Source organism: Lissotriton helveticus, chromosome 2_2 (genome assembly GCF_964261635.1).
Source record: "Lissotriton helveticus chromosome 2_2, aLisHel1.1, whole genome shotgun sequence".
NCBI lineage: Eukaryota > Metazoa > Chordata > Amphibia > Caudata > Salamandridae > Lissotriton > Lissotriton helveticus.
Window position 1 is genome coordinate 468,688,511 of NC_136060.1, and position 19,316 is coordinate 468,707,826.

The window sequence follows — 19,316 nt, forward strand, 5'->3', positions numbered from 1 at the left end:
CCAAGCCAGCCCAGCTTCGATATGGCCCTATGCAAATCAGTCTTGACCCTGTTCACCCTATGTGGGAAGGGTATGCCCAGACGTGGGTCCAGTGCTCACTACACCACTCGAGTCAAGCTATCCTGGCTGAAGACGGCTGATAGCCAGAAACCGGTCATAGGATGCTTGATTCCGGTCCACGGAAGACATGGCTTGGCAGTTCGGTCTGGACTGTTCCCATGAGGCACAGGGTCAAGACTGATTTGCATATGGCCATGTCTGAACTGGGGTGGCTTGGTGAGCAAAAAACAATGGATTAAACCCAGATCTGTGACTGGGGGTGAATGCTTTGCCATTGTGCAACATTCCGTCCATCATATTGTGTGTTTTGATACTCATCAATAGTCATAATCTATGAATAGATTAGCAAGCCCATACCCAAAGCCTCGCGGACGAGCAACCAAGTACACAGAAAAAACATGAATCAATATCACATTTATAATGCAGTTCTGCAAACAGATTCCTCAAAGAGGCCTATCCCACTTGGGCATCAGCCTGTGCATCTGAATCTAGGCAGTGATGGCAGGTAAAGGTATGTACTGAACGCCATGTAGCCGCCTTACAAATCTCAGATATCGGAATGTTGCGAAGGAGAGCTGTAGTAGAAGCTTTCCCTCTAGTAGAATGTGCAAGTGGTCTACCTTGTAAAGCTTTGCTAGCTAATTGGTAAGACAGAGCTATACAGGAGACGATCCATCTAGAGATAGACCTTTTAGAAGCGGTATTAGTTGTACCATAATTAACACTAAGTTGAAGAGTTCTAGCTGGGTAAAATTTCAAAACCCTCTTGAGATCTAGGGAGTGTAAAGACCTCTCCGGGGGAGTGGTTGGTTGAGGGAAGAAAGTAGGCAGTGTGATGGTCTGATTGATATGGAAATCCGAGACCACCTTGGGCAGGAAGCCTGGATGTGTTCTCAGTACCACTCTATTGGCTCCTTTCAACACAGGGCCTGGATCTCACTCACCCTGCGGCTGAGGTGATGGCTACCAAGAAAGCAGCCTTCCAGGTCAAGTGCTGCAAAGAGGCCTTATGAATCGTCTCGAAAGGAGCAGCACCCATCAACTTGGTAAGCACGATGTTGAGTTCCCAGGGAGGAGAGGGGGACCTCACTGGCGGAAACACTTTCTTAAGCCCCTCTAAGAAATCTTTGACCACAGGCATGAGGAGGAATGAGGTCTGGGAAGGAGACTTCCTATACGCTGTGATTGCCGCTAAGTGAACCTTGATGGAGGGGTACTTCAGGCCTGACCTTGCCAAGTGTAATAAATATGGGAGAATCATCTGCTCCTCACCTTGAGTCGGATCAAGAGCATTGTCCTTACACCAAATGAAAAACCTCTTCCAATTGAAAGCATAAGACTTTCTGGTGGAGGGCCTCTTCGCTTCTCGAAGAATGTCCATACAGTCAGCCGAAAGGTCGAGGTGGCCATACTGGATGACCTCAGGAGCCATGCCGTCAACCAAAAGGAAGGGAGATTGGGATGAAACACCCTCCCCATGTCCTTGGTCATTAAGTCTGGGTGGCAGGGCAGCCTCCGATGAGGAACTTCTGACAACTGGAGGAGATCCGGGTACCACCACTGGCGTGGCCACTCTGGAGCTATCAGGATCATCCTGGTGTTGGTCCTGTAGAATTTCTGTATCACCGCCGGGATCAGAGGGGGTGGAGGAAAAGCGAACAGCAATGTCTGAGACCAGCTGATCAAAAGTGCATTCCCCCGTGATCCCTGCTGGGGGAATCTGGATGCGAAGACTGGGCATTTCGCGTTTGCCACGTCTGCGAACAGATCTATGTCTGGCACTCCCCGTTGCCGAAATACCTCCTGAGCAACATCTTCGTTGAGCACCCAGTTGTGCGCTTCTACGAAGTCTCTACTTAGGCCATCTGCCTGAACATTCAGGATCCCTGGAAGGTGAAATGCCATGATGGAGAGACCTCTCGCCAGAAGCCACCGCCAAATGGATTGAGCTTCCAGAGACAGAACTCATGACCTGGTACCTTCTTGCTTGTTCAGATAGAACATCGTTGTTGTATTGTCTGTCTGAACTTGAATGTGGCTGGACTGCAGAGACTGGTACAGGGACTTGAGCGCCAGATAGACCGCCCATAGCTCCAAGAAGTTGATATGGTAACTTCTTTCTGTCTCGGGCCAGAGACCTTGTACCTGAAGCTGGTCCATATGAGCACCCCAGCCGTGCATTGAGGCATCCATGACCACTGTCTGCATTGGAGGGGACTGATGAAACTGAACTACTTGCAGCAGGTGACAGCGTTTCACCCACTATCTGATGGAGCCTCTGGCAACTTGATGGAGAGAGACACGATCTTCCCAGTGGCGGCCTGACATCTTAGACTATTGGTCCTAGAGTGCCTGCTGCAGAGGCTGCATGTGAAGGCGTGCATTGGGCACAATGTAGATGCACGAGGCCATAGATCACAGTATTGGCGACACTTGTCTTGCTGTAAGACTTTGAGTGTCGAGAAGGGTGCGGCATTTCAGAAGCACTGATAACAACCTCTCCTCTGAAGGACACACGCTTGTCTCTGCGGAATCCAGGGAGGCGCCCAGGTAGTGTATTCGTTGGGTGGGGTTGAGGACCGACTTTGTAGTTGACTTGCAAACCCAAAGAATAAATCAGGTTGAGACAGTATGCGAGATGGCCCTGAAGCCAGGTGTGGAGCTTTTCAGGAGCCAGTCGTCTAGGTAGGGATAGACTGAGATCTTTCGCCTGCGGAGGAAGGCAGCCACCACTGCCATGCACTCAGAGAATGTCCGCCGGGCGGATTTGAAGCCAAATGGCAGCTCGATATTGGTAGTGATGACGGGCTATCTGGAACCTGAGAAATTTTCGATGCTTTACTTAGACAGGTATATGGAAGTAGGCATCCTGCAGGTCGATGGCACACATCCAATCTCCTTGGTGAAGGTGCAGAAAGAGATGATGCAGGGTTAGCATACAAAATTTCTCCTTTATGATAAACCTTTTCAGAAGGCGCAGGTCGAGGATAGGTCTGTACTCTTTGGCTACTCCTCGTTTTTGGACTAGAAAGTAGCGGGAGTATACTCCCTGATTTCTTTAAACGGGAGGGACCTCCTCTATGGCTTTCTTTGCAAGAAGGGTAGATACTTCATCCTTCAACAGCTGACTTTGAATTTGAGGAAGGCGCTGGGATTGTGGGGGCACTTACGGAGGAGGAGACTTTAACCTCAGCAAGTAACCATGCTGCACAATATTCAGCACCCATTTGTCTCTTGTTACGGATTTCCACTCTTTTAGGTGACAAGCTACACTCCCTCCCACCGGAGTGGCGAACGGTTGAAGAGGAAGCAACAACTCCAGGCTTGGGAGGCTGCTTAGAGGAGGACTGCTGCTTGTTATTGCCTCTTCCTCTTCCAGGGCGCCTTTGTTGGAACTGGGATCTTTGTTGGTTCTAAGAGGACCATTGAGGGGTTTGAACCCTCTGTTGAAAAGACCGTTTATCGCCCTGACCAAAACGTTTCTTGAATTCCTTGCGCTTTTCCAGACCAACAGCTTTGATGGTATCCATCTCCGCCTTCATTTTGTTCATCTCGTCGTCAGCGTGAACCCCAAACAGAGATGAGCCATTAAAAGGGAGGTTCAGAATTTTCTTCTGGGCATCAGGCTTGAGGCCTGTGAGGCGCAGCCAGGCCGCGGCGAGATCTGAAGCGTCCGCTGCAGCACTTATCACCTGATTTGCTACTAGCCCCCCTTCCTGTAGAATTTCAGTGAAATCCTGCAAGTCTTCTTTGGGAAGCTTCTGGGTGAAACGTGTGAGGGAGTCCCAAAGAGATCTGTCGTATCTCCCAAGAAGGGCAGAGGCACTTGCAACCTTCATTGATGACGCTGAAGTATTGCACATCTTCCTCCCATATGAGTCCATCTGTTTACTATCCTTCTCAGGAGGCACAGAGGATGATGTAGAAGCGGAGTGGGATTTCATGGCTGCAGCCGGATGTATGACATTACAACGCATGCTTTTACCACGCATGCTTTTACATCGCAACTTTTACAACGCATGCCTTTACAACGCATAGTGTTGAGAGGTGCTGGATAGTTAATAGTTTAATTTACTATTCCAACTCCAGGCCCCGTGGATAGTAGAGAAGGTGTTGGATAGTACATTAAATCTATTCCCTATCCTAGAGCGCCCCCCTGCACAATGCGTTGTAATGGTTTGCGTTGTAAAAGTTGCGATGTAAAAGCACTGCGTGGTAAAAGTTGCGTTGTAAAGGATGTTTCCCCTGCAGCCACAATGACAGAGTCTGCTGGTGGGTCACCCCTGAGAAACAAGGGGTCTTACGCCAAAACCTTGTATTTTTTTGCAATTCTGGATGGCACGGAACCCACCGTCGCAGGGGTGAGGAAGGTGGCCATAGCCGGTTCCAAAAATCCTGGCACCAGTGGTAGCAGCGGTCTAGGAGCTGTCCGGTGATGCAAGGTGTCAAAGATGACAGATGTGGGAACCACAGGGGTATGCAAGGTGATGTTGAGTTTCTTTGCACCCCTACCCTGCACATCTGTGAAGGTCGAAATGTCGTCTATGGGAGACACCCGTGATGGAGGCATTGAGGAGAAGGTCGGAGAGTAGGCCCGGACCGTAGATCTTGTAGAGGAAGACCATGTATGTGATCTTGTGCGCTTCCTTTTATGGGGTCTGTCGTGAGGACGGCAGTGACGACCCCTAGACCTAGACCGGCATGTAGAAGGAGATCTTGGTCTGGAAGGCGATCTTGGCCTGGGAGTAGGTCTTTGCCTGGGAGGCGATCTTGGTCTCCTAGGGGGAGATTTCAAAGGTCTAGCCGGAGTGCTTTTCCGAGGGGTGGGTCCAGATGGTGAATACGTGCGGGAGTAATCCGAGCCCGGACTACTGCGGCTACCGGACACCGCATCTTGAGGGCGGCGAGGCGAAAGACTGTGGGCCCTCCCCTCTGCAGGTTTAGGGGATGCTTCTGGTGAAATCTCCACAATGTGCAGTCCTGGAGACGATGACCGGTCTCCAGATGACGATCTGGACCTGGGAGCTGACTGCTGCGGGGACTCCGCAATTCCTATGACCTCTCCTCTCGACATCGAGTGCTTCGACGGCCATGAGGTCTGAGTCACTATCGGCGTCGAATGAGGTCTCGATGGCCTTGAGGTCGATCGCCCACGACGATGAGGTAACCTAGACGTTGACCTTGAGTTGGAGATCTTGACGTTGATCTGCCATGACGTCGAGTCGACGGCGATCGTTCATGACGTGTCGATGGCGACCCTCCATGCCGGTGTGTCGACGTCGATCTTCGACGTCGAGTGATGGGACCTCGACGATCCTCTCGACGACGGCACGCCCACAGGAGGCATGATGTTAGCCGTTGCTACTCTCGATGCGGACCCCCTCGAGGGTGGTGGAGAGTGTCTCGACATCGACAAAAGCCTCGACGTCGACGGAGACTTAAGTCTCTTAGCATCCACAGTCTTCGAGCCCGAAGTGTGGTGCCTCGACGCCAACTTACTTGTATGCGGCGGAGACTCTTGACGTCAAGATGGCATTCCTGAAGAGTGTCTGGGCCTCTTCGACGGCGACTTAGACGTAGACGATGATTCTCGTGTCCCCTTTCTCATCCTAGGGTCAGGAGAGGTGGAACGTCGCCGCTTTTGACGTTGCTTGCTGGAACATGATGTCCTGGGGCCTCCATGGCCACCATCCTGATGACTCTTGTCCTTTTCCAGCAGAGCATGGAGTTTAATGCATTCCCTGTCGCGCAGGGTTCGCCTGGAGAACTTCTGACAATGGTGGCACTGGTCAGGATTGTGTGAGGATGGAAGACACACAATACAGACCGAGGGTGGATCTGCCAGTGCCATCTTGTCACAGGAAGGGCATTTCCTGAATAAAGCCGGCATTCTGACTGGAAACAATTTATGGAAGTCCAGAAAACCAGCAGCAGAAGCCTTTATAAACCAGAAAATGTTGAATTTTCTGAAAAAATATTTTCAAAAATCAGTTTGTCACAAAACTGAAGAGCTCTAGCTCCAGGATCCTCTCAGAAGGAGCCGGAAAAAAGAACTGACCTAACTGCCACCTGTGGTGCACCATGGGAGCAAGGGGTCTCCTGCAGGTCTTAAAGGCATGGTACCTCAACTCTAATGCCTTAAAGGCAAGGTGTCAGTTTTCTTTGTTTGCTTTATACTCTACTGCAGGCTACTGGCAAATGTCGGAAATTTCAGGTTTTTCTATGGCAATAAAGCATTGTTGTATGACAAATGTTTACTGCTCTTTCATCCTTAGGGGTTGGGAGAGTATAGCTGCTACTATACAAACCTATGTAATTTCAGCACTTTGGCCATTATGGAAATAACTTTGGCTTCATAGATAGATGTCTTCACATATGCATATATAGGTATATATATGTATTTTCTATATGCTCCAGGATCCCGCACATGAACGGGGATTATTCACAGATTAGGACTATTGATGAGTATCCCCTGGATGAGAATTTCCTCTTGCAGCTCCCTCAAGCGAAGGCGAGGTTCCCTTCTAGGTGAGCAGGCAAGTGGTTTCTGTAGAAACTCTAAAGTATAACCAGGGTATACAATATGACCCACCTACCGGTCTGCTGTAATTGACTTCCATGAGGAGGGCAAAAAGGGATAATTCTTCACCCTCTTCGTTTAGATGTGGTTGCTTTGAGGGGTAGAGGAAGAGGAGGAGGCTGTGGGGGACGGGGTGCAGAGGCAGTGGCAAGGAGTCGAGCTCATTTTTGGTTACCCTTTTAGCATGCTTGCAAAGCACTCTTCCTTCAACCAAAAGATATGCCATATAATTGTCTTTGGTTTCTGTTGTATGTGTAGCCTTGGTTGTATCTGGGAGATAATATGGCAAGTCTTGATCTTCGTACTGATTGAAGCCGCAGAGATAGGCCTGAGATCTTTGTTAACCATGACAAGTTGTAAGCCAGGACAACAATACTGGGGGGCTCCACTGGATTGTGCTGTATCCATATGTAATGTAGTGGTCTGCAAGGCATGAACAACATGCTTTCCAAACATAGCCAATATCTTTGCTTGGACTTCCGGACAGAAAGCTGTAGACCTCCTCCATCTCAGTCTACTTAATCTAGCGTCTACTCTCAGCTAGCAAAAGTCTGCATTTGAAAAATCCACTACAGTGTCAATCATTGCTACTGAAGTTGTTGCCCCTTCTTTGATGATTGGTCTAGCCGTCTCATCCTTATCCTCCGGAGAAGAGTCTGGTTGGATGGACAATTTGTCACCTTCCATTAATATAATAAAATCACCCCACTCCTCATCTCCATCATCTGAAAATTCGCCCTCTTCCCCCTAACCTGATCACACAGAACCCAAAGAGTCCTCATCTGCCATATCTTTAGGGGTTGACCGGATCAGTGGTGGTGTGACCGCCTTTGGAAGCTTTTCCATCAGAGGAGGAGGTGGTGGCGGAGGTGTTGGTAGCATAGTCAGTAATGGACACTGTGGTTGAGGGTGTGCGGACATAGGTTGTACGGCAGGCTATTGCGAGAGCAGCCTTTTTTAAAGGTGTCCATCAGTTGTAACATTGTCAAAAATCCAAACAGGCATTTGCATGATCTCAGTCGGTACAGCGACTAGCGGGAGACATCCTTGGTGTAGTCCTCAACTATGGCCTCGAACGTGCTGTCAACTGTCATTGGGGACTAGGGTCTGGTCGTTGACGATTTTATCAGTCAAAGAAAGCTGTCCCACAGGTAGCAGCGGGAGCATAGACGATGGAGGTGTTTTTTCTTCGTCATTGACAGGCGTCATGCAGTGGGGACTGGAGTTCAGCCATGACATCAAGGGAACTGGACTTTTGTGCAGGATTGTAGAAGGGTGAGGTTTGTCCGGTATGGAGTGTTTTTCCGAAGAAGCCCCAGTCTTTTTCTGTGAGGAGGTGGCTGCAGGCACTTTAAGCATCCAGCTCGGAGAGCTACACAATTTCGCTTTTGTGCTGCCTTTGTGAAAGTGCATGGTGAAGCACTTAAACAGAACCATCCTCAGATGGGGCATACTCTTTAGGAGGGTATTACTTCCTTTCCAGTGTACAGGGGAACAATCACCACTTTATTTTTCATAGTCCTTAAAGCAAAGTTTTATAAATGTTGCAGTGTGAATCCTTGAGCGCTGGATAAGGACAATAAAACACTGCTCATGACCATAAGTACAGCAGGATTTGATGTAGACAGTTCATGACAGTACAAATAAAGAAATAAAATGGAGATTTCCAAGAAAAAGATTCTGAAACAACTAGAAGAACACTGAAAGTAAAGATGGCGTTTGCGAAGCTCTGAGGTCGACCAGAAAGCTTCACGATAAGGACAGAAAAAGGTTTGAGCAGATTTCTTGGCAGGTACACCCTCACACACGATGAGCAGTAAAAATCTGAACTATGGTGGCCTCCATGGGGAATAGGAGAGCTCAGCACTTCCACCTCATTGCCTGAAGTTGGGATTATTTCAAATGAGGCAGTTGTGCAACTAAACACTGTTTAGGCCACGAGCCATTTTAACACTATTACTGCTATTTAAAGTAACTGCCTGGCGGCGGTGAATGTTTAGAGCATGTGAATATATGAAATCTCCAATGCTGGAGAAATGATCTAAACCACTCACCCCTTGACTCTGGCTGATCTTCCTCTAGTTGCAACTGCAGACTGGAGAGAAACTATGAAATCACAGCACAAAGATCATGTTTTTCAATATACTTTGATCTTCGCACCATCCAGTTATCATCAGTCTGGATATAGCAATGCAGCTCTCACCAAGAAGATTAGTTGCCGGACTCCCCTTTTAAAACTTTTTGAAGATCTCATCGCTTTAAATTTGTCTCAAATTATTTCTGCCTTTTCTCACAATCAGGAGATCATTTTACCACTCTACTACTCCTTCAGATGAAGAGGCTAAGCTACATTCTTTGGATTTTCCTAGGGTAGTACAAGTATATTTTAAGAGGTCTGTAAATTAGGAAAAGTGATAATATTATTGTTAGGCAAGCTAAGAGGGGCTTTAAATATTCGCCATCATCCTTAGGTCAATGGAAAAAAAACTATAATTATTCTACCTTCATGGATATGATGCCCGCCTCCTGGGCTGAGTGGGTAGGTGCTTCAATTAAAGATATTTCCAAAGCAGTTAACTGAGGCACTCCTCTCGTGTTTTTATTACATTAGAAATGGAATGTAGCTCACAATTTAGATGTGCTTTCTGAAACAAGTGTTTAATCAAAAGCAAGTCAAGTATACATTTGTATAGGTTGTGGGGAGTAATGTCAGAATAAAGATTTTTTGGTGTGAATTCGTCCATGCGTGGCTTTTTGGTAATGGTTGCTGTGAGAAGGCATAATGCTTGGCACATCTTCTCAAGTAAGGAATGGGACGAGGAAGAGGATGAGAAGGTAATCTTTGAGTTACTTGCTGGTAGTCTTTAATCCAATTTCTCTGTACTCCTCCCAGTACTTTTAACCCACACTCTTCTCAAGAGTATAAATATGTTGAAGTGGTGGTGTTTCTATATTAACATGTTTTGGGATTGGTGGAAGTGCTTTTCGGAAATTAAACTGGAAAGAATATCAAGTTACTTTTTTTCTTTCATAGAAAGTGAAGGATCATGTACCTGTTACTAAAACCAGGAAACTCTCAGATTACACGCAAATCTTTAGTGCAAATTTAGCTCACTGAGTACCCTTGCCTTTTGGGAGAAATCAGCCTTTTTTGTATAGTGTGACCATGTATAGCAAACATGTCCTATCTCCTGATGCAAGTCATTCAAAATAAAAATGTGTTGAATCAATTTCCGTAATTCAGTGTGTATTAGTCTTTCATTGTGCCATGCGATGAAACCTAAATAACTTAAATATTGTGTTCAAATAGGATGAGCAGCCGCTGTTCCATATCTTGCAACCTCTATTTGAATACAGGGTTTGGCACTTGGCGCAGCACTGGATGATTTTTGACTAATCAGCCTCTATCAATTCCCCAAATTGTACATGAGTAATTGTTTACTATTTTCAGAAAGCTGTAGAGGATCAATCTCTATGTTACACAAATTAACGCAGGAATTCTTTAGACCACCTACATCTGGTCTGATTCTGATTTAGATTCCCTTCCACATCAGGCTACTCACAGCCATGAATAGTACACAAACAATCTAAGTATGTGAAGCAGCTTATTCTTCAATTGCCGAGTTTAAACTGCATTTTAAATAGATTTGGAACAAGTGTTTATTTACCCTGCGCATTTCACAAAGTGGTTCTATGCATTAACAAAGGTGGTGGTCTTGTGTTATAGACCAAGTTCCCCTTCCAAATATATTCAGAAAGATCGCATTAGGTAGTTACCCTTTATTGTGAAATTATACTAGCATTAGCAGAAACACTTTGCGGCTAGGAAACTCGCTGCAATTATTTGCATACATTCATTAATGGGCGAGTCGCCTCCTGTTATTCAAACCAGTAACGTTTTAGCGAACACTGAGATAAATGAACAAATACATGTTACACTGATTAACAGTTGAAAAACATACCTTTCCCTTCTCTTGCTGTCCCTGAATCAGTGAATAAAGTGCTCATGATTTTGTCAAAGTTGCAACTTGGCTCTGTATTATCGGAGTCTTCTGCAAAATGTTTCAGCATTTCTCTCAGGATGTCATCAAGAGAGGTTGCAGTCTCATCTAGAATGATACTGGCTCTGGCCAAGAATCCATCCAGGTCACGGTGTGCTCGCACCTCTTCTTCAAAATTCTTTAATTTTAGATACTGCACGCGGAAGTCAAAAGCATTATTATCAGGGTATTGGTAAAATATTGCCCAAGTTAAACACAAAAAAGAATCCAATCAAACTATAAGAAATCGTCATCATCTTTTGGTTTCTAAAACACTGGAACAGCCATCATATGGTATAGTATCTTACCTGTAATTCTAGTTCTCTCGCAGTGGTTATTTAAATGATAGTCATAAGCAATGAATAGTCCCGCCCATGTGCTGGGACCCCCGGAGCATTTACCGCAGTTCTTTTTGAAGGCTAGAGTAAACTGATAATAATGGAGCATGAGATTATGCGTCCTCTCCACCGGGGAGGGCTGCTTATGACTATCATGGAAATACCACTACGAGAGAACTAGAATTACAGGTAAGAAACTATTCCTTCTCTCATAGGGGAATTCCATGTATAGTCGTAAGCAATGAATAGAATAGCAAGCTCACCCCCCCTAAGGCGGTGGAGTAGACCGAAAACTACCAAAAAAGAAAACCCTATTAAGAGATTAGATTTCTGAAGGACGATTGTCCTACTTGTGCATCCGCTCTAGCATGAGTGTCCAGGCAGTAATGTCTAGTGAATGTATGGATTGACCTCCATGTAGCTGCCTTGCAAATATCCACTAAAAGGCTGCAGTCGCTGCCTTCCCCCTGGTAGAGTGAGCTTTGGGCCTACCAGAAAGATTTGTTGGCTAGTTAATAGCATTAGAGAAAGCAAGAGACAATCCACCTAGAGATTGACTGTTTAGAAGTCGCTAAACCTGTGCTGACTGGGCCGTAATTGAGAAATAGCTGGTGTGAATTACGAATGGGCTTAGTCTTGCCAAATAGAATTTTAACACCCTTTTCACATCCAGCGAATGGAGTGCCTTCTCTGCTGGAGACGAAGGGTTTGGAAAAAGCATCGGTAAAGCGATAGTTTATATTACGTGGAAATCTTCGACCACTATAGGGAAAAACTTAGGATGTGTGCGTAACACTACTTATGAGGAGTGGAATATCGTGCAAGGATCATGAGCGCAAAGAGCCTGAATCTAACTCTCTTTGCTGACATAATGGCCACTAGGAACGCGGTTTTCCATGTGAGATGCTGTAATGAAGCTTTGTGAATGGGTTCAAAGGGAGGCAGCATGAGTCAAGACAGTACTACATTCAGCTCCCATGGAGGAGAAGGAAGGCTAATGGGAGGAAAATCCTTTAACCGCTCTAGGAAATATTTAATGACTGGAATCCTAAAGAAAGATTTGTGAAGGACTTTTCCAATATGCTGTGAGAGCAGACAGGTGGACTCTGAGGAGTATTGAAGGCCAGAATTTGGCAAGATATAATAAATAAAGGAGAATCAATTCTTCCTGGCAAGACGTGGGATCAAATTGTTTGAAAGAGCACCCAATACAAAATTGCTTCCATTTAAAAGCATAAGCTATTCGTGTAGATGGTCGCTTTGCTTCCTTTAGAATGTCTATACAGGCCTGAGACAGGTTTAAATGACCATACTGCACTATCTCAGAGCCATGCTGCCAAACTCAAAGATGAAAGGCTGGGGTGTAGCAGTTAACCTCTAAAATTCTTGAGGCGATCCGGTCTGCAAGGCAGTCTGAGATGTGAATGTCAGCAGCCCTACATGCCAAGAACAGATGCATACTGGTAAGTAGCATTTTCCGTTCGAGGCATGGGGGCTGCTGAATTCATATCTTAGCATAGACTGTTTAGCAGTATCTCCTCTAGCGGTGGTCACCTGCCCCAGCTGCAGCAGTTTGAAAAAGAGTTTTAAGGACAGCTTGGCCTACAGCAGCTTGCTGCTTTGTTTGTACATCTACACAATAGTGTTTAGTGAAAGTGTGTATGGTAGACCATGTAGCTGCTCTACAGATGTCTTCTAGAGGAATGTTTCCCAGGAAAGCCATGGATGCCCCCATCTTCTGCGTAGAGTGTGCTTTTGGGGGGAACTGTTCGAGTGCGTTTAGCTTTTTGGTAGGATATCTGAATGCATATCTGATTTTGAGATGGGATTACCTTTATGTTGTGGGGAAAAAGCAACAAACAGTTGCTTGGTTTTCCTGAATGATTTAGTCCTGTCAACATAATATAACAGAGCTCTTCTTAGATCTAATGTGTGTTGGGCTCTTTCAGCTACTGATTGCGGGTTTTGGAAGAAAACTCGCAATTCTATGGATTGATTGATATGGAAAGTGGATATGACCTTTGACATGAACTTAGGGTTAGTACGGAGTACTACCTTATTTGCATGTATTTGCATGAAGGGTTCCTGAATGGTCAGAGCCTGTAATTCACTTACTCGTCTGAGTGAGGTAATGGCAATTAAAAATGCCACCTTCCATGTTAGAAATTGTAATTCACATGAATGGAGTGGTTCAAAAGGAGGTCCCATAAGTCTGGTAAGGACTATATTTAAGTTCCAGACTGGTGAAGGTGGGTGTCTTGGAGGGGTTATCCTTTTAAGCCCTTCCATAAAAGCTTTGATTGGTGGAACTCTGAGACACATGTCTGTTTTGGAGGTATGCTGCTATAGCAGCAAGATGTAGTCTTATAGAAGAGTATGCTAGATTGCATCTTTGAAGATGCAACAGGTAACAGATAATGTTTCGGATGGAATCGTCTAGTGGATTGATTTGGTTATTGCAATAGATTACAAATCTTTTCCATTTAGCTGCATAGCATGCTCTAGTGGTTGGGCGTCTTGCCTCTTTGATTATGTTCATACAATCCGGAGGCAAGTTGAGATATCCAAACTCTAAGACTTCAGGAGCCAGATCACTAGGTTCATCTGATTGGGATCTGGGTGCCTGATTTCTCCATGGTTCGGAGTTAAAAGATGTGGTGAAAGACGCAGTCTTTGATGGGGAACCACTGAGAGTTTTAGGAATGTTGTGTACCATGGCTGTCTTGCCCATGTGGGAGCAATTAGGATCATCGTCAGTGACTGCTGACTTAGTTTGCTGGCGGCAAAGTACTGGCATTTTGAATTTTCGTTTTTGGCAAACAGATCTATCTCTGGATGCCCCCATTGTTTGAAGAATGGTTGGAGAACTTGAGGATGAATCTCCCATTCGTGTAGCTGTTGGCTGTGTTTGCTGCACAGATCTGCTATTTGGTGGTCTTTCCCTGGCAGGTGTTCTGCCAGGAGAAAAATGTTTTTGGGAATTGCCCACCTCCGTATGTTCTGCGCTAGGTAAGAAAGCTGTAGAGAGTGAGCCCCTCCCTGTTTCTGGATATAATACATGGCTGTCATGTTGTCCGTCCGGATCAACACAGCCTTGTTGTATAAGTATTTCTGGAATGCTTTCAGTGCTAGAAATACTGCTAGCAACTCTAAGTTGTTGATATGCAGTGTCTTTTGTTTGACTGTCCAGAGTCCTTGGACCGTGTATTGAAGTAGGTGGGCTTCCCAAACCGTCAGTGATGCGTCCGCTGTTAATACTACTTGTGGAACTGGCTCTTGGAACAGTCGCCCCTTGGAAAGGTTTTGTGGGTTCCACCACTGCAGAAAGTTGTAAGTGCGACTGTCTACCAACACTAGGTCTTTTAGTTGTCCTTGAGCCTGGTTCCACTGCCGTGCTAGGCATTCTTGTAATGGACGCATTTGAAGTCTGGTATGAGGGACAATGGATATGCAGGAGGCCATCATGCCTATGAGCTGCATGAACACTCAAGCTGGTAAGGAGTGTTGTGGCTGGAACATTTGAATGAGAGTCTGCATGTTGGCTATCCTGGCTGGATTTGGATATGCCTTTGCTACTGATGTATCTATTGTAGCGCCCAGATATTATTGTATGTGGGAGGGTGGTAGATGGGATTTTGGGTAATTTATGGAAAAACCCAGACTGTGCAGCAGCTGGAGTGTTTGAGACGTATGGCTTGCACACTGCGCGTACGATTTGGCCTCTATGAGCCAATCGTCTAAGTATGGAAACACGTGGATGTGTTGCCTCCTGAGGTGTGCTGCCACTACCGCTAGACATTTTGTGAACACTCTTGGGGCAGTTGTTACTCCACAGGGGAGAACTTTGAACTGATAGTGTTGACCTTCTATCGTGAACCTGAGGTATTTCCTGTGAGCTGGATGTATAGGTATGTGGAAGTATGCATCTTTGAGGTCTAATGTGGCAAGGAAGTCGCCTTGCTGAAGTAACGGGAGTACTTGTTGTAGAGTAATCATATGGAAGTGTTCTGACAGTATGTATTGGTTCAGAGGTCTGAGGTCTAGTATGGGTCTGAGCGATCCATCCTTTTTGGGAATTAGGAAGTATAGGGAGTATACTCCTGTTCCTTGGTGTTGAAAAGGGACTGGCTGTATGGCGCCCTTTTGTAACATGGATGTGACCTCTCGTTGTAACAGTGTTATGTGTTCTTTGGACATAGGACGGTGTTTGGGTGGTATGTTGGGTGGAGTAGAAGTGAGTTCCAGGCAATAACCATACTGGATAATTTGTCTCACCCACCTGTCTGTGGTAATTGCATTCCAGACTGGTAGGAATTGGTTTATTCTGCCTCCAACCGGTGTTAGGTGGTCTGGAGGGAGTGTGATGAAGTCACTGTTTGGTGGCAGTGGAGGCTCTGCCTTTGTTATTGTTGTCCCTATAACCTCCTCTATCGGAGCCTTTATTAAAAGAGCTCTGGGTATTATACTTTAACGTAGAGGAGCTTTGTGATGTGTTGACTCTTCCTGAGCCTCTATAAGAGGAGCGACGAAAGGAACATCTATGTTGTTGAAACTGAAGTGCGCCCATTGACTTGGCAGTTTCAGTATCTTTCTTCATTTTGTATAAAATGGTGTCTACCACAGGGCCAAACAGGAAATCCTGGTTAACTGGTTGGTTGAGGATGGTAGATTGCACCTCATTTTTAAAACCAGATATGCGTAGCCACGCATGCCTATGCAGTAGAACGCTGGTGTTAATAGTCCTGGCCGATGTATCGGCTGCGTCGAGCGCACATTTAATGGAAGCATTAGTTATAAATTTGCCTTCCTGTATAAGGTCATTAGCCTGTGCCGTAAAAGGTTCTGGCAAGTGTTGCATTAAACTCTCGAGTTGGTCGTAATGTGCTCTATCGTAGCGTGATAGTAGGGCTTGTGTGTTCGCAATTCTCCATGAATTTGCGGCCTGTGAGGCTACTCTTGCCTGAGGCTTCCAGTATTTTAGACTCTTTATCAGGAGGGGGAGCATCTCCTGTTGTCTGTGAGTTTGCCCTTTTACGAGCGTTTGCTACTACCAACGAATCTAAAGGCAACTGTTGTTTGATATAAGTAGGGTCTGTAGGGGCTGCTTTATATTTCTTCTCAATTCTTGGATTGAGTACTCGCGCCCTAGCAGGACCTTTAAATATGTCTGGCGCGTGTTTTAGCACCCCCTTAAGCATAGGAAGTGTTCTGACATTCTTTTCTGAAGTAGGGAAAGTGTCGAATAAAAAGTCCTCTTCTATAGGGTCAGTGTGCATGTCAACATTTTGATATTTTGCTGCCCTTTCTAGAAGTTGGATAAAGACAAGTGTCGTCTGTAGGTGACGGTTTTGTAGGATATGGGGAAGTGTCAGGGATGGGTTGTGTCCCATAAGGATCATTTTGGTCATCCCAAGTGTCGTCTTGTGGATCAGGATCTCCTGGTTCGTCATAAGTGTATTGAGGATCTTCCCCCATGTTATCTCCCTCATATTCAGAATGTGTAGGAGAGTAAGGCATAAAAGGCATATTAGGAAGAAAAGGAGGAGGAGTAAAAGGCCTTGAGGGAGATGTCCTGAAGTCTTTTCTCTTTGGAGTGACAGGGGAAGGAGTGTCCGTTTCTAAAGGCCTCTTTTTTCGGTGATAGACCCTCAAACAGGACACGTTGTAGTTTATGTAAAGTTTTGGTTGTTCCTCAGTCACTGGATCAGGATGGAAGACTTCTTCCTCGACGGTCTGTGGCGCCGAAGTCTTTGGCTTAGAGACTTGTTTTGGAGTCTTTAGCTCGAGGGCCTTTGGTGGTGGGACTTTCTTGGGCTAGACTGCCGATTTCGGGTCGGTGACCTGGTTTGGTTCGACGCTCTTGTTTTGTTCGACGTCCTTTCTTGATTTTAATGTCTTTTTTGGATCGCGACCTTTCTAGACTCGACAACCTGTTTAGGATAGACCAGAGTTTTTGGTTCGATACGTTTCTTGTCCGAATCAAGGGCTTTTTTCGGGTCGATTATCTTCTTAGTGTGATCCTGTGGTTTGGGATCGGCACTCTTTAGGTAGGTTCGACGGCCTTTTTTGGATCGTGTGTTCTTTTAGGATCGACGACCTTCTTCGGTTCAGAGGTCTTTTTCGGTTCTATGACCTTTGGTTCAACAGCCTTCTTCGGGTCGATGACCTTTGGTTGGACGACCCTCTTCGGTTTGACGCCCTTCGGGTCGACAACCCTCTTCGGTTCGACGACCTTTGGCTCGATAACTTTTTTCGGCTCAACGCCCTTTTTAGGTCCTGGGCTACTGGAAGGCGTGTGTTTGGGCTTCGGAGCCGAGCCGATAGGCTGGGTCTCTGAAGGAGTATGTCGATCTCGGCTAAGACCTTTAGGCGATGCTTCAACCGGAGCCCTGTCCTTTGGGATAAGCGCAGTTGGGGTCTGGGTACTCACTTTTGCCCTGGCGTGATCTGGTCATCGGAGTCCGATTGGTCCTCAACGGCGACGATTTCTAGATCGGAGTTGGCCGCTTCGGGGAGGTCTTGTTAGTCATCGAAGATGTTCTCCGGTTCCGGTGCAGACCGCTGCATCTCTTGCCTGGCAGCCTGTCGATTCCGGATGTTTTTTTTCCGAACGGAATTGGGCACACGCTGGGCAATCTTCTTATTTGTGCTCAGGTGACAAGCACTTGTTGCATACTGTATGTTTGTCAGTATGCGGGAATTTGGAGTGGCGTTGTGGGCACCTTTTAAATGGACTCCTTTCCATCGACACAAATCCCACATGGCGTCGATAAGGCCCAACGGCCCGCGTCGACGACCGGATCTAGATGGAAAGTTTCATCGAGCCAAGGGGTACCGAGCAAGAACAATACAGTCGAGTTAGGCCTTTTGGCCTTAGAAAGTAGTTAGTTTTGGTTCCAAAGTTGGAGTATAGGAAATAAGATCCAAACCCAATGGCGGAAAAAAACAATCTAAGGATGGAGTGGATGCCCATGCGCACTGTAGTCCAAGGGAGGAGACACCTATCTCGTGATACTTCAAGATTCTTCTTCCAAGACAACAAGGTGCAATCATCCGGACCCAACACTAGGCGGCGATCTATGCTAAGATATGAATTCAGCAGCCCACATGCCTCGAACACACCTTTTCCTGCAACGTATCGATGGCAGCTCCCAAGTAATGTAGAATCTGAACCGGAGAGGACGTGGACTTTTGAACATTGACGTGCAGACCCAAGAGATAAAGCACATCGCACGTCCGTAGGAAATGCTCTTGGGCTTCTGCGAATGTGGATGCTTTGATCAGCCAATCGTCCAGCTAGGGATATACAAAGATTTTTTGCTTCCGAAAGAGCGCTGCCACCACTGCCATGCATTTGGAGAATCTCCTGGGCGCTGACTTGAGGCCGAATGGGAGAACTGCAGAATGGTAGTGGTTCTGGCCCACGACAAACCTGAGGAACTTCCGATGGGAATTTGTAATCGGAATATGAAAATAGGCATTGTGTAGATTTATCGAACAGACCCAGTCTCCCTTTTAAAGTTGAGGATAAATTTGGGTTAAGACCAGCATCCTGATTTTTTCCTTCCTGATCCACTTGTTCACAATGCGAAGGTTGAGAATCGGCCTGAACTCGTGTATGGCTTTGTTTTGCACTAAGAAGTATCTGGAGTAGATACCTTGACCTCGTTGGTTTCGAGGGACAGGTTCTACCATTTTCTGGCGGCACGGAATGTTGACTTCTTCCTGTAAGAACTTGAGGAGAGACATGGACGCCTTCGGAGGAATGGAAGGTGGTGGGGAAGTGAATCTTAGATGATAGCCATGTAGGACAATATTCAAGTTGTAATGTTGTAAAGTTTTGCCACTCTGCCAGATAATTTACATTGCTTCCCCCTACTGGTGTGGGTAACAGAAGAGGGGGAAGAGAAGATTCAAGGTTTTGCTACAGCATGTTCACGTCATCCCAGATTTGCTTATTGGGATTTACGACCTTTCTGTGGTTTGCGCTGCGACTGGTACGGCCCCCGATATTGTTGCGACCTGCTGGACTGCCATTGAGGGGTTTGAACCCTCTGTACGGAGAAACGTCAGTGGTAAGGGCAGAATGAACATCTTTGTTCCGTAGATTTTTCTAGTCCTACCGCATTTAAGGTATCAATCTCTGTTTTCATTTGTGCCATTTAATAGTCGACATGAGACCCGAAGAGGGTGGAGCCAGAAAAGGATCAATTTTGCAGCCGTAACTGAACGTCTGGCTTCAGAGATGTTAAACGCAGCCATGCGTGCTGATGTAGAGAGATGCCATGGCAGTAGCTG

General features: G+C 46.2%; 1 protein-coding gene across 1 annotated transcript in view; it reads right to left on the reverse strand.

The window, feature by feature from the left end:
• Positions 1 to 19,316, reverse strand: part of SLC4A11 (solute carrier family 4 member 11) — a 1,943,806-nt gene that overhangs the window by 911,204 nt on the left and 1,013,286 nt on the right. Inside the window, exon 6 of the mRNA XM_078678714.1 lies at positions 10,603 to 10,834. Coding sequence (XP_078534840.1) covers positions 10,603 to 10,834 — 232 coding nt within the window. The remainder of the gene's footprint in view (positions 1 to 10,602; positions 10,835 to 19,316) is intronic.